This window comes from Podarcis bocagei (genome assembly GCF_964188305.1).
Source record: "Podarcis bocagei genome assembly, chromosome: 9".
Lineage (NCBI taxonomy): Eukaryota > Metazoa > Chordata > Lepidosauria > Squamata > Lacertidae > Podarcis > Podarcis bocagei.
The window spans coordinates 58,579,602-58,595,293 of NC_138134.1; the positions used below are offsets into that span (position 1 = coordinate 58,579,602).

Consider the following 15,692-nt stretch of genomic DNA (forward strand, 5'->3'; position numbering starts at 1 on the left):
TTGCTGTGCTGCCCGCATCAACCCAGTATGTGCCACAGCCACTACTGCCAGGTGACAGGCTCCACAGTGCTACCCCACCAACATGGCTGCTCCTGCAATGCCATCATGTTTCACACCAGTCTAGTGTCAACTGCTCGTAGCAAAGGGGTCAAGGTCTGAAGAGAATTCTACCCTACCCAATGGATGTTAAGTCATGGACAGGCCAAATGTTAATGGCCAAGGGCAGAAAAATGAAGAGTGTGTCCTCTAACAAATTACCCGAAGAGAAAATAAATTGGGTCCAGGACAGGGATACATTCAACAATGTCCCTGATTAGGAAGTACTTTAACTGATAGGCCTGGGTATTTCTGCTGAGTTTTGCAATGCCATAGCAATGAAATAAATGGAATTACTTCTCCAGCTGTTCAAAGTCAAATTGCTAGAACCACTTTACATTCAGCGTCTTGCTGAAAATCATTTTCAGCTGGCAACAAACACTCTGAGTGGGCGAGGTAAGAGAAAATAAATTATTCACTTTTTTGGGACGGAATTAGGAAAACATGTAACTAAACTGCAACACAGCAGGCACACGGGCATGCTATGATTTGAGGAGAAAACAGTGAAGAAACATGTCGACATTTCTCACAACACTTAACAAGCCAAGGCACCCGATTTTGGCAATGACAAACTGGAGCACATCCAGTGGATGGACAGCATATTGAAGGTCTGGAAACTTAAGTCCTATGAGGAATAGGTGAAAGAGCTGGGTATGTTTTACCTGGAGAAGAGATGATTAAGGGAAGGCATGGCTGGATTGCCCCATAGAAGATGGGGCAGACTTGTTCTCTCTCTGTGAGATCTTGTGGGCTCTGTGAGATTCTGCAAGAATTCAATGAGTTCTTGTGAGATTTCAGCAAGATCTTGCCAGAAGCTACTGATACTTCACCAGGGGTTGAAGTGGTGGGATGAGTGAGGTGCCCACAAGGGTGCCACCTCTTGAGCTACCGCTGCCCAAGGTGGCTGTTTCACCCTGTCTCATGAGCAAGCGGACCCTGCTCTTGCTCCACAGAGGACCTATGGGTGGAAATGGGTGGAAGCTGTTTGACAGTGGAACATACTGCCCAAGAGCTGAGGATCTTTCATCCACTGGAGATACTTAAGCGGCTGATGGATGACTATCTGTTAGGGGGGGGTATAGTTTTATCTTGGGCTGTACATTCTTTATTGATAAGGGGCTTGGACTAGAGAACCATAGAATCATAGATTGGTCCAGTTGGACATTATACCTGGTCATCTAGTCTAACCCTCTGCAATGCAGGAATCTCCGTTAAAGCATCCATGACAGATGCTTAAATCTCTGCTTAAAAACCTCCAATGAGTCCACCACCTTCCAAAGGAGTTTGTTCCACTGTCAAACAGCTCTTACTGTCAGAAAGTTCTTCATGATGTTTAGTCAGAATCTCATTTCTTGTAACTGGAAGCCATTGGTTTAGGTCCTACCCAGGTTTGCTCCATCTTCCACGTGACAACCTGTTAGATATTTGAAGATTTCTATCACATCTCCCCTCAGTCTTCTCTTTTCTGGGATAAAGATATCCAACTCCCTCAACTCTAAGGCTTGGTTTCCATACCCTTAATCATCTTGGTTGTCCTCCTTTGCACACATTCCAACTTGTCAATGTCCTCCTTTAACTGTGGTGGCTAGAACTGGAAACACTACTCCAGGTGTGCTCTGACTAAGGCAGAATAGAGTGGTACTATTACTTCCCTTGAACTGTTGATGCAACCTAGAATAAAATTCACCCCTTTTTTTGCTGCTGCATCACACTGTTGACTCATGTTGAGCTTGTGGTCTACTAAGACCTTGAGATCCTTTTCACATGTACTTCTTGCAAGCAAGGGTTGGTATGGAACTGGCTCTTCCTGCCTCTATTGAAATTCATTTTGTAGTTTCGACCCAGTTCTCCATTCTGTTAAGGCCATACTGGATACCAGGGTCTCGGACAAAACCCTGTGGCACCCCACTTCTCACTCCCCCCCCCCCCGGATGGTGTGAACAACCAGCTACAAATCCACTTAACTGCTTTGTATGGAGAAGAACTAGGTTTAATCCCCAGCATCTCCAGGTAGGATTTGGAGAGACCCATGCTTAAAAGCCTGGAGAGTCACTGCCAATCCGTGTGGACAACCCTGCACTAGATGGACCAATGGTGTGGTTCAGTGTAAGGCAACTTCCTATGGCCGCGGAGGCAGGTGGGGGCAGTCATCTGCAGCTTTCCATTGACTCCAATGAAACTTTTGAAAATTTACGCCATCATTGCAGGTAGAACTGATCTTTGAGCAAGCACAGGTCCTGCTGGACTCATTCTGGTTCCCAGTACATAAGCACCTACTTTTCTAATGGTGGAGTGATTATTGTATATTGATTCTGTGCAGAATTGCTTTGGGAATAACGTACTGAAAAGGGACATTTATGAGATGGTTTCAGATGATATAGTGAACCAAAGCAAGAAAGAGCTATAGAGACTACATTCAGAAAACATTAACTTTGGTGAATTCAGTTCCTTCTCTCTGATCTTATTTTCTAAGCTTTCACTATCTAATGTAGGATGTTGAGGCAGCAAAAAACTGATTTCCTCCATTGGAAGCACCACCTGTTATGACAAAAGCCCTCAAATATCATTGATGACATTATACAAGTCTTGTTGACTTGAAGGAAACACTCGATGTGAATGAAACAACATTAAGGGAAATTGTGCTTTGAATGAGAATGTGCTTGCTATCAGACCATCAAAATAAAACTGCAGTTCTAGCAAGAACTCAGGCTGGTGGGTGGAAGGTTAAGAGATGTGCCCCTGAAACACATTGCATCCCAACAAATAAAGCTGAATGCCAATGAACAGTCCAGTGAAGGCACACTCTGAGACTGGGTTAAGTTGTTCAATCTGCTTCTTTTTGCTGCTTCTTTTAATGCTACAGAAACACTAGCAACATGGTTCCATTTACTATGAAGGTACCATTGTTGCACAATGAAGCTCTCCTTTACCCCCAGTTGGACTGGTGAGGGGCCCCTCTGAGCCACTGGGGACCATCAGTCACTGCTGGGTTGGGGCAAGTGATGACCCCAGGCCTGCATATAAGCCTGTATTGGCCACTTATGTTTTCCCTTCATTGCCTAAAAGCAGCTATGGTGTGATGTCTTGGAGTGATTTGCTAGCGGAATTGTCATGGTGGCAGGAGAAGAGTTAGCCCCTCCTATGCAAAAACAATTTTTTAAAAAATTTGATGGGGGATGCATTCACACATATTCAATGTAGTACCTAGTTTTGCTGCATTTTTTTTGTACAGTTACTTGAAAGTAAACTCTGTTTCTATTATTATTATTATTATTATTATTATTATTATTATTATTATTATTATTATTATTATTATACCACCCTATACCCTAGGGTCTCAGGGCAGTTCACAGAATAAAATCAAAATATAAAACCACAAAATACATAATCAGAATAAAAAACAACCCAATAACCCCCCCCCAAACCCCCCACATTTTAAAAGGGCATTGGATGTCAATCAAATCAACCAAAGGCCTTGTTAAAAAGGAATGTTTTTGCCTGGCGCCTAAAGGTGTATAATGAAGGCGCCAGGTGAACTTCCCAGGGGAGAGCATTCCACAGACGGGGAGTCACTGCAGAGAAGGCTTGTTCTTCTGTTGCCACCCTCCTGACCTCTTGAGAAGGAGGCACACAAAGAAGGGCCTCAGAAGATGATCTCAGGGTCTGGGTAGGTTCATATGAAAAGAGGCGGTCCTTGAGGTATTGCGGTCCTGAGCCGTTTAAGTCTTTATAGGTCAAAACCAGCACTTTGAATTGGGCCTGGAAACTAATTGGTAGCCAGTGCAGTCAGACCAGGATCGGTGTAATATGCTCAAACCGTCTTGCTCCGGTGAGGAACCTGGCCTCTGAATTCTGCACCAGCTGAAGTTTCTGAACCATCTTCAGAGGCAGCCCTACATATAACGCATTGCAGTAATTTAACCTTGAGGTTACCAAAGCATAGACAACAGGAGTTAGGCTATCCCTGTCCAGATAGGGCTGATGGAAGGCACTCCAGGCCACTGAGGCCATCTGAGCCTCAAGCAACAGCAAAGGATCAAGGAGTGCCCCCAAGCTATGAACCTGCTCCTTCAGAGAAAGCCACTCCCGAGCTACGGAGGGGTGTGTGTGTTGCAGGCGCACGCCCCCATCCACACTCTCGCGGGGCTGGCGCCAGCCCCGCGGGGACTCGGGGATCTCATCATTATTCATGTCCGGCAGCTCCAGCCAACGGGCTGCCACCGGGGCGGGGCCAGCGAAGGGCACATAAGGTCGGGGCAGCCCGGGCTTGCCCCTTTTCCCCCCTTGCAGCAGCCACGGATGTACATCTGGGGGGCTCCCCCTGTTGGTGCTTAACCCTCCCCGGTTAGACCGGATAGACTGTTAGGGCCAATGCCTAAGGCCAATACCACTCTTACCTGCAATCAATAAAGTTGTGACCATTTTTCGCCCATTAACCTAAATTCTGGTGTCCGGTGTCTTTATTTATTCCTTCTGGGGAGGGGGCGGGTATCGCCACGCAAAGTGTAACCCCATCTAAAGCAGGCAACCTCCTACCCATCCGGTCTAGGAAACCACCCACTAACCCACCCTCAGTCTTATCTGGATTGAGTTTCAGTTTGTTGGCTCTCATCCAGTCAATTACTGAGGCAAGACACTGGTCCAGCACTTCCACTGCCTCGTCTGCAGATGTAAAGGAGAAATAGAGCTGAGTGTCATCAGCATACTGCTGACAACACACTCCAAACCTCCGGATAACCCCACCCAGCATTTTATGTAGATGTTAAACAACGTAGGGGGTAGGATTGAGCCCTGTGTAACCCCACATTGAAGGTTCCACGGGGCTGAAAAGCAAGTAACACCCTCTGGGAGTGGCCATCCAAGTAGGACTGGAACCACTGCAAAGCGGTGCCACCCACTCCTAGTTTGGAGAGTTGCTCTAGAAGGATACCATGGTCGATGGTATCGAAAGCCACTGAGAAGTGTTTGGATTTGGATTTGATATCCCGCTTTATCACTACCTGAAGGAGTCTCAAAGAAGCTATCATTCTCCTTTCCCTTCCTCCCCCACAACAAACACTCTGTGAGGTGAGTGGGGCTGGGAGACTTCAAAGAAGCGTGACTAGCCCAAGGTCACCCAGCAGCTGCATGTGGAGGAGTGGAGACGCGAACCCGGTTCACCAGATTACGAGTCTACCGCTCTTAACCACTACACCACACTGGAGAAGTCGAGAAGAATTAACAGGGACATGTTTCCCTTGTCTCTCTCTTGACTGAGGTCATCATACATAGTAGAACTTCCTTCTGAAAAAGCATGCACAGGTTTGCAGTGCACATCCCATGGAAAGCAACAAGACTTTACCGTAAAGTATGTTTACTACTGGAATGTGTTTGTGTGGCAAATCAAAGAGGGGCAGGGAATTACAACAGCGCTAAGCAGGCTTCTTCCTTGGCAGTCTTTTCCAGGGATGCCAATGAGTCAGCAGGCACAGAGACTGAAGTATCCCCCTTAGGCCTGAGGCAATTCTCTAAGGTCAGAGCTGAACTACATGGCAGATCACTGTAAGCAAAACTGCACCTGTCTCTGTGGTTAAGCTGTGCTAACTTCAGTCTCCAGGGCGGATGAGCCTGTGCCTTTAATGAGCACAAACCTTTTGCTATGTGCTACGAAACAAAATGCTCTCATGCATTTATTAAACAGTTATTCTGACATTGTGTAATTGGAAGCATATTGAAATAACCTGGTGAGGAATATTAAGAAGCCAAGGAACAGGAAGGAAGCGCGTCGAGAGTGCACGCCATCTGGACATAAAGCCATTTGGCACGACGGCGTGGCTTCGTCTTGATGAAATTTTCCTATGTTACTGAATATTTATCTGAGTATAGATGGTGCAATGATTGAGGGCAGGGGGAGGTGTGTATGTAGTAAGAAATAGATCCCACTCTTTCCTGAAGGCAACAACATGTTTTGCAATGTGCACCTGATATTATTGCAAATTGAACTAAACATTGGTGGGGGAACATTTCCCTGCTTTAACCATTTTCGTATGTGTAGCCTTGCTGGCTGGAGATGATGGGAATTATAATCCCAAACACCAAGACGATACCAGGCTGAGAAAGCTTGATCTCAGCTTACTCCATTTCCTGAACTGAGACATTTAGTCTTCAACTGTTCATTGCCTTTTGCTAGCTAATTACGCATAAATGACAGCCTTGAGATAACTACCACCCCCAGATTCACCGCCGAACTCCTCGTTAAATGAGAATCTGTTTACAGATCATCCGCTGATGTTTTCAGTGCAAAAGAAAAAAAGAAAAAAAAGCTTTCTCCCAAAAGCCTTGTGAAGTGTAGTTCCTTAAGTGAGCTAGGAATATCCAGTTAATGATTCTTAACATGGTCTATATGGTGCCTCTGGCACCAAATCACGACAGTTAAACTGGTATAAAACTGATGTAAGTACCTTAGAAGTTCTCAGGGGTCTTTAAAAATAAAATAAAATAAAGAAACATTATTCAACTTGCTTGTTTCCAGTCTGCACTGATGCTTTCTCTTTTCCTGTTCCTCAAGGGCAGGATTGCCACTGCAGCAAATCAATGCTGTTGTGTTACGTTGCAAACCTCCCTGTGATCTTTGGATGAAGGACAGTATGTAAATTTAATAAATAATAATAATAACGCCTGGATTCTAGCATTGGGTACTCTACGTTATGGGTGGACTCCTGATAGGCACTAAATGGAGCCTGTGGCTGGTCTGAATAGAGTTTAAAAAGCAGAGTTAACCAAAAATGCTTTGGTGCCTGAATCTTACTTCATCAGTGACAAGAAGACAATATCCTGAGCAGGCGTTAAGGGACACATAGCTCTGCCTTCCAACCCATACTAACTCTTTATCCACTAACAAAACCATAATATTTAAGTTTTTTATGTGTTGTGTTTTTCTGCAAAGAGCTGAACATGAATGTACAAAGAATGTTAGACTGAGATTATTCTGTATATTTACAACAGATATTCGCTGGGCATTAATGGAACTTTATGAAAAGTGAATGGCAAACAGAAGTTACCTTGTGCTATGTAAGGAGTGCTCTCCACTTTTGTAGGTGCAAACAAAGGACGAGGTGCGGGCGCTGGTGGCCGGTTCATAATAAAGGACCTGCCACCTTTCCTTCGCTCTTTGTTGTCGTTGTCAAAAATGATATCGTACACACCATCATCCACAAGAGCAGAGCTGTATGGATCTTCCTCTTCTGATTTCTCAGATTCACCTTCTTCTTTCTCCTCCTCGTGTATCTCATCGGTTTTCTTTTGTTCTTTCTCTGCTTCCCATTCTACAAAACACGCACAACAGCAACATCATTATCCAGGCTCCTGGGTTTCCAGGGTGAATGAAAACACCACCATATGCCTGTTAAAATAAGCCTTAGTAAAAATCTTTGCACGTTGCATACAAAGACCATGTATACCTCTATAAATTGGACAGCTCAAAATCACATTTATTCCCTTAAGACCACAGTTGCCTGCCATTTCTATTAGAGGCAAAATGGCCTTTTAAAAACAATACAAATTCATCGGGATGAACTCTTGTAAACTGCTATATAAATGCTAAAAAAAGTATTATGGGTTCCTTATAATTGTGTAATCTGGAGAGGTGTGTGTCTCGCTTTAAGCTCAAAAGAGTAGTGAGGATGTTAGACAGTGCGAAAAACATAGTTATTGCTAGGTACTTTAAGGACTTTTGAAAAACACAAATTTGCCTAAAAATTGCGTATGCTGTACTAATTTGTATGAACAGGGGCTTCTGGTTGAATTAAGATTCTAGGAGACTGAGTCTCACCAGGGCAGGTATTTTGCACTGTTGACATAGAAATTCTGCAAAAACCATTCTCAGTAAGCCCAGATTCCTGCATTGCAGGTGTTTGGACTAGATGACCTTCGCAGTCCCTTCCAGCTCTACAATTCTATGATTCTATGTACACGTGTTTGTGTGAAAGAAGCTCAAGGTTCCCATTCATACAGTTCAGCTACTGCATACACAGCGACACGGACAGTAAACCCATTGAATGCAGAAAAGACCTACAATCAGAGATATTTCCTCGATGACTGTTAACGAAAGGCAAATTAAAACAAGTGTGGCATCCTGTGTTTCATATGAAGAAGAGACCCTTCCCAACTTGCCATTATTATTATTATTATTATTATTATTATTATTATTATTATTATTATTATTATTATTATTATTCCACTATGTTAGCATTCTGACCTCCTGGCTTCCACAGGGGGCACTCATGCCACTGGCAAACAAACCTTTCCCGGGAAGGATGGCAGCGGTGGGTTGACTCCAGGTTGCTCTGCAGCTATTCTCTTGCAGTACCTGCAGCAAATGACTCTCTAAAGAATGTGGATGGATGACTCATTACAGTTTCTCTTTGAAAAAGAAACGATCGCACCCCTCCCAAAGATGAAACCAACCTAATGCTTCACAGAAACACAGCGCAATTAAACTGAAAGATTCATACAGAAAGCGCTTCAGAGGGATTTGGCTTCATCCCCAGGATATTAACTGGCACTGCCTGGAGTTAGTGTGCACGTCTGCCTGCTTAGAGACACGTCCGTGATGCAATAGAATTATTCATGTGTGGCGTCGCCATGTGCCAGTTTGGCGGGCCGACGAGCCATTCCAAACCCTTTCCAATAAATCCTTTGATCCCTTCTCCCCTCCTCTGTCGGCTGCTCTTGTGGGAACAGTGGCACTTCAAGGGCACAAGCCACGCAAAAGGTGATTTGGCAAGAGAGCAGTATCTTTATCATGGGCGGCAGCACCCACCATATTTTATGGCAGTTAAAAAGACTCCAGACTATTTTGTCGCAACACTTTGCGCATTTCTATGCTCCATTGTTATATTGGTTTATGTGAACCAGTTATATCTATATCTATATCTATATCTATATCTATATCTATATCTATATCTATATCTATATCTATATCTATATCTATATCTATATCTATATCTATATCTATATCTATATCTATATCTATATCTATATCATCTATATCTATATCTATATCTATATCTATATCTATATCTATATCTATATCTATCTCTATCTCTATCTCTATCTCTATCTCTATCTCTATCTCTATCTCTATATCATCTATATCTATCTATATCATCTATATCTATATCTATATCTATATCTATATCTATATCTATATCTATATCTATATCTATATCTATATCTATATCTATATCTATATCTATATCCAATATTGATAGGGCTGGTTCAGGTGAGATTTTCTACAATAGCAGGGGTCAGCAAACTTTTTCAGCAGGGGGCCGGTCCACTGTCCCTCAGACCTTGTGGGGGGCTGGACTATATTTTGAGGGGGGAAATGAACGAATTCCTATGCCCCACAAATAACCCAGAGATGAGTTTTAAATAAAAGGCATGTAAAACATGCTGATTCCCGGACCGGAGCATGTAAAAACATGCTGATTCCCGGACCGTCCGCTGGCTGGATTTTGAAGGCGTTTGGGCTGGATCCGGCCCCCCGGGCCTTAGTTTGCCTACCCATTCAGAAACTTGGAGGCCACCATATATTGCAGAATTACAACACATGTTGCCCCTGACCATTGGCTATGGTGGATGGAGCTGATAGGGGATGAAGTCGAACAAGATCTGGCTCCCCGTTCCTGTTCTAAAATTACTCTGCTTTACACTGGGTGACCCCATTGACAGCATTGCGTAGATAGCCCAGTCAACGCTGGCACAGTGACAAGGTTGGTGCCAGGCAGACCTCCCTATGGAGAGCATTTAATAAACAAGGAGCTACTACAGAGGAGGCCCCTGTGGGAGGGCATTAAATGCTTCACATGTGCAGACCTCACTTTTCACCATATGTCTCAATGCAGAAAAAAATAAAATGTGCAACATGCAAAATTTAAAATGAGTTTTAAACATCAGAGAGCAGAACATCAGCACAGCACTCATGGTGCAAAGGCTTTCTGAAATGAAACCACTTTAACCTGATGTCTGACCCTTAGCAGGAATGGTTTCTGCCTGGTTTCTAATGGGAGAGAATTCCATAGAGTCATGCTCCGGTCAATGCAGGAATGCTACTGGTGCTCCCCCAGGCAAACTCAGTGATCAACTTGGGGCGTACTGGTGAAGGCAATCCTGGGCCAAAGTTGCTTTATACACGAGTGTAAGAACCTTTAACATGGCCCCAAAGCAGTTGGGAAGTTACTGCAGGCTTTTAATGCTAGTGCCATGTGCTCATGGTAGTCTGTTTCCATCCCCAGCAACAGGCAGCATAAAATGGCAGCACAGAAATATCTAGATTAATTAAATAAATACTGCAAATATTTTGGGAGGATTTGTTTGCTTTCATGACTCCGTACCTGGGGTCCAGTTGAAAACCTCATCTTGTCTTGTGGTGGTAAGTGGGTTTCGAGGCGGCAAAGGTGGCCTCTCAGGGTAGACCACATTTCTGCTTCTTCCTTTAGGAGCCTTCTCCTCCTCCTCCTCACTTGAGCATTGTGGATTCCCCCCTAATTTATTTTCTTCTTCTCCTCCTGTTTTAGCCTCTCTTTCCTGTTCCTCTCCATCACCAACCATTCTCGAGTCCTTCTGGATTTTCCAGCAAGCTCCAGGCTGTTCTCTTGGGTTTGGCCTGGCGGGTAATGCTGAGGAGGACATATTATCATTATTTCATTTTAAAATACAGTATGCCATCTGGAAACATTTCATATTTCACAGATTTCCACTGAAGCAACGGCAGCACTGCTTATAAAACTTTCATGAACTAATACAGTGGAAAAGCTGACACATGTATAACTCCCGTGAAAAAGCACCTAAAATATTTATTAAATGAATGGTGGAGGTTTTCATTAGATTTTGTAACTTTCCTGTGTAACATATTCATGCGTGTGATAATGCTAGGCTTTCTCCAAATGGTGGTGGAAACCCAGAACTGAGTCTTCTCCCCTTCATGCGCCCCCCCAACCTGAGCTCAAATTGCTCGATTATGAATGCAGCACAGCACATAGGAGTGAGTCGAGCAGGCTATAACTTATGCAGCTGTATGGGGTTATATATTTTTAATAGACTGTGACTCGCCAGCTTATCATTTGGCATTCTTTAACATGGAATAAATGTTGCCCTTAGGAGAAGAAATGTTAGAATTGCTGCAAAGATGGTCCTTCAATGGGTTTGTGAGGCCCTGGTGTCTCACTGAGCACACATATAAAGGATGAAGCCACCCAGGGTAGTGGGGAAGGCAAATGGCTTCCACAAGGTTGGGTTTTTTTAGAGACAGTCTCTATTTTGGAAGAAATGATGCCCCTCGTGCATTCCATTTGCTTGCAGCTGCAGTTAACAATGCCTTTGCCCATTGATAGCTGAACTGCCGACATCTGAGGCTGGGATATGACCCAGCTACTTGGCACTGGCTTCATTTGAGAAGTCTGGCCGACTACCAACAGTGGCAAAACTAAGGGTCATTATAAAGATATAATAAAGTGGCTCCCCACCACCCATGAACCACTTTAAAATGGCTATGGGTCTTGGTAGACCTCTTAGTGATTTCACTGCCTGTTTGTAGCATAGATGCTGTATACTTTTTAACTGCATTTTATTGCTGGGAGAGATCATCAGGGGGTTTGGGCTGGGCATTCATCAATATGCGGCTGATACCCAGCTCTACCTCTCTTTTAAATCAGAACCAGTCTTGTGTGAGTGTCTGGAGGCGGTTGGAGGATGGATGGCAGCTAACAGATTGAGGTTGAATCCTGACAAGACAGAAGTACTGTTCTTGGGGGAAGGGGGCAGGCTGGTGTGGAGGACTCCCTGGTCCTGAATGGGGTAACTGTGCCCCTGAAGGACCAGGTGCGCAGCCTGGGAGTCATTTTGGATTCACAGCTGTCCATGGAGGTGCAGGTCAATTCTGTGTCCAGGGCAGCTGTCTACCAGCTCCATCTGGTAAGCAGGCTGAGACCCTACCTGCCCGCAGACTGTCTCGCCAGAGTGGTGCATGCTCTAGTTATCTCCCGCTTGGACTATTGCAATGCATTCTACATGGGGCTACCTTTGAAGGTGACTCAGCAATTAATCCAGAATGCGGCAGCTAGACTGGTGACTGGGAGTGGCTGCCGAGACCATATAACACCGGTCCTGAGAGATCTGCATTGGTTTCCAGTATGTTTCCAAGCACAATTCAAAGTGTCAGTGCTGACCTTTAAAACCCTAAATGGCCTCGGTCCTGTATACCTGAAGAAGTGTCTCCACCTCCATCGTTCAGCCCAGACGCTGAGGTCCAGCACTGAGGGCCTTCTGGCGGTTCCCTCACTGTGTGTGTGAAGTGAGGTTGCAGGGAACCAGGCAGAGGGCCTTCTTGGTAGTGGCACCTGCCCTGGGGAACACTCTCCCATCAGATGTTAAGGCAATAAGTAACTATCTTACTTTCAAAAGAATTCTGAAGGGACATCTGTTTAGGGAAGTTTTTCACGTTTAATGCTGTATTGCGTTTTAATATTTGGCTGGGAGCCACCCAGAGTGCCCAGGGAAACCCAGTCAGATGGGCGGGGTATAAATAATATATTATTATTATATTATTATTAGTATTCTTTTTACTTCTTATATTCTGTCTTACAGTATCACAAATTGAATTCCATCGAATTCAGATGGTAGGGGTTCTTCACAGACCACCCAAAGTGGATGACCCTTTGGGAACTCCTGGGGAGCTGGTTAGGACTGGCTGCCAGGGACATGGACTTCCTGACAGCTGTTTTGACAATGCAGTGCAGTGAGGAACCTAGGTTAGTCCAAAGGAGGGACTGGTACCAGCCTCCTTTTGCTACATAGCCAAAGGTGCTCCTTTCTAGACTCAGATAAGGAGCGATGGTCTTCAAGACGGCCACTGGAGTACCTGTGGAGTCTTGGTGCTTGTGTGCAGTTTAGGGCAAGGGATGCTAGTGGTAAAACACCAGGAATACCAGAGGATGGAGTGTGCTCAAAGGGAGAAGAAAATGGTTAATGGCAAAAAGCTAATGTGCTTTAAATTAACTAAGGTAGAAGCTGCTCACAAAACTGTAGCTCTTCCCTGTGGATGTACGCATTAGGACATATAAATTTATATTGTCACTGTGGAGAAGAAGCAGTGTTGGAGATCTCTATACCAGAAACGTACAAAGTCCATTGCAGAGAGATTCTGAGCTCATCATCACCACGTAAGTATTATCTACTGTCTCGACTTCTTCCTCCTCCTGATTGTTGCTTTCCTTGCTGTCTTCTTTTATCTGGGAGGGAAAAGACCAAAGAGTGCTCAGTAGCAGGAGTGTCCATCAGGGTTTCAGTGCAGGCCAGAGAGCACAGTTCTGGAGCCAGCCATGCAGATATCCCATCTGGTCCCCTACTTTCTGCAGAACTGGTTTCCCTCTGAATGAGCTTTTCCTTAGCAACATCTGCTTCAACACAATCCAGTTCTGTAAAAAGCGTAACAGGAGACAAAGGAACACAGGGAGAAAACATAAAAGGTTGACCCCCTAATTGCAATAAGTTAAAGCTGACAACTTGTTGGCATGTTTGCACAGGAATTAATCAGCTCTTTTTGTATGTGTGTTGGTTTGTTTTGCAAGCAACACTAAGCATAGACCACAGCAAAAATCCAAAGAGCTATTTTAGGAGTGCCCAAGCATACCTGGTGCAGCAGAACTTCTATTTGATAAACATAAGCCCCAAGGTCCCTTTGGCTAGAGGAACTAATCTGGGAATAGAGAAGCTCAGGCATGTGGGTCAGTGTGGCTCTCCAGTCCTTTGTAACTGGTCCTTAGGACTCTCCCCAAGCCACAAACCCCTCTGCCCTTTGCTTTGTATCCCCTTTGGATGTTTTTTTGCCTGGCCAGAACATATCTATGAAATCTAATTCTAAATTCCCACTACCAATATACTAGAAGCTAACATATTGCTGAGGTTGGCCCTCACTTTACTCTGTTCTTTGACTCTCAGTCAAGGTACTTGATTTGATTGTCTTTGCCCTGTATCAGCATCCCTCTATTGTCAGAATCAATGTTGGCCCTGGGCCATTTGACATCACTCCCTTTCTGATTTTGGGGCCAGCGCTCATGTGATACAAAAGCTCTGGATAGAAGATTTCTGACTGGATCTCATGATTTTTATTTTTTTAAGTGCCTTTCCCATTCACCACACCCCTTACAAATGGAAAAAAGATGGCACCATATATATTTCCCAGGAGAGTGACTTTGGCCACTACCAAAAAGCTTTTATTGATGAGCAAAAGAGCAGAACCCCAGTAGCTGGTTGTATAGCATGTGCAATCTCATATGGATGCAAGATTCTTGATACTCAAAAGGTGTACACATTCTGAACAAAAAATAAAGTCTGCTTTCAGCAGCTGAATGATTTGACTGATACACTACACTTGTATACACATTTGTTTGTTTTGCATATTTTATTCTGTCCCTGCTAGTTGTGGGAGAGGAGAAGCAGTTATGCAGGCACAAAAGCAACCCCCTGCCCCCCCAAGGCAATCCCAATAAACCCCCTTTTTGGTTTTGTACATTTCACCTGTTTTTACAGCCATGAGGTCTAGAAACATGTCTCTGTTTCTATGAAATCACCCTGCTGAAACATGATGGATAGGTAGGTAGCAAATTACTTTTTGTACTCACTTTGAATGTTCTATCTGTTGGGGGTGCTAGTCCACTTGCCAGTGCACTGGCAAATTGCATTAGGTTGTATTCTACTTACAGCAGACAAACTGACCTACTGAAAATAATGACTAACTTAGGTTTAAAAATTTCAGTGGGTCCACACTCAGTATAACCTACTTGTGTACAACTCAATGCCTTTTTGTTTTGTTGTTCTCTGTTCGACTCTGTGAGGGCTTACATTTTATTTTTTCATTTTAACAAGGTAGTGCATCGTGTACTGCCTGGCATTTGCTTTTGAAAAAAGAGAAGACATTTTCAAGGCTGGAATTTAAGGAGCATATGTTGGAACTCCCTCCCTTATGGAAATTTGCCAAAAGCCTGAACATCTTTTAGACATGTTGTAAGATCTTTCTATTCAGACTGGCCTTGGCTGTCAGGCTTTGATACCTGCTCAGCTTTTGAGCTGCTCCCCAGGATCATTTATATGAGCACAATTCTTTCCCAGGCCAGCAAAATACATGAGAGCAAAGGGATATCCACAGGATAACAATTCCCCTGTTTTTCTCACTCAGTACTACATCAGGCCATTATGGGAGTCAGAAAGCTGTGTGTGAGACTGCCAGGAGTCCCTCAGAAGTGGTTTGCTGTGTTGAGCAGAGCTGCTGCACTAGCTTCCTGTCAGGTGGGTTGATGAGAGAAGGCGGGATGAGGTGGGGTGGTTGATGCAGTGCAGTCACACTGATGGAGCCAATGCATTTGCTGTGTGCCAGACTCCCCACTGCCACGTCTCTCACCCAGAGTGGTGCATGCTCTAGTTATCTCCCGCTTGGACTACTGCAATGCGCTCTACATGGGGCTACCTTTGAAGGTGACCCCGAAACTATAATTAATCCAGAATGCAGCAGCTAGACTGGCGACTGGGAGTGGCCGCCGAGACCATATAGCACCAGT

General features: G+C 44.3%; 1 protein-coding gene across 1 annotated transcript in view; it reads right to left on the reverse strand.

Moving 5' to 3' along the window:
• Positions 1 to 15,692, reverse strand: part of BANK1 (B cell scaffold protein with ankyrin repeats 1) — a 172,828-nt gene that overhangs the window by 15,145 nt on the left and 141,991 nt on the right. The window contains exons 8-10 of the mRNA XM_081209344.1: positions 13,259 to 13,367; positions 10,473 to 10,757; positions 7,137 to 7,400 (exon numbers count right to left, since the gene is read on the reverse strand). Of these exons, the coding sequence (XP_081065470.1) occupies positions 7,137 to 7,400; positions 10,473 to 10,757; positions 13,259 to 13,367 (658 nt within the window). The remainder of the gene's footprint in view (positions 1 to 7,136; positions 7,401 to 10,472; positions 10,758 to 13,258; positions 13,368 to 15,692) is intronic.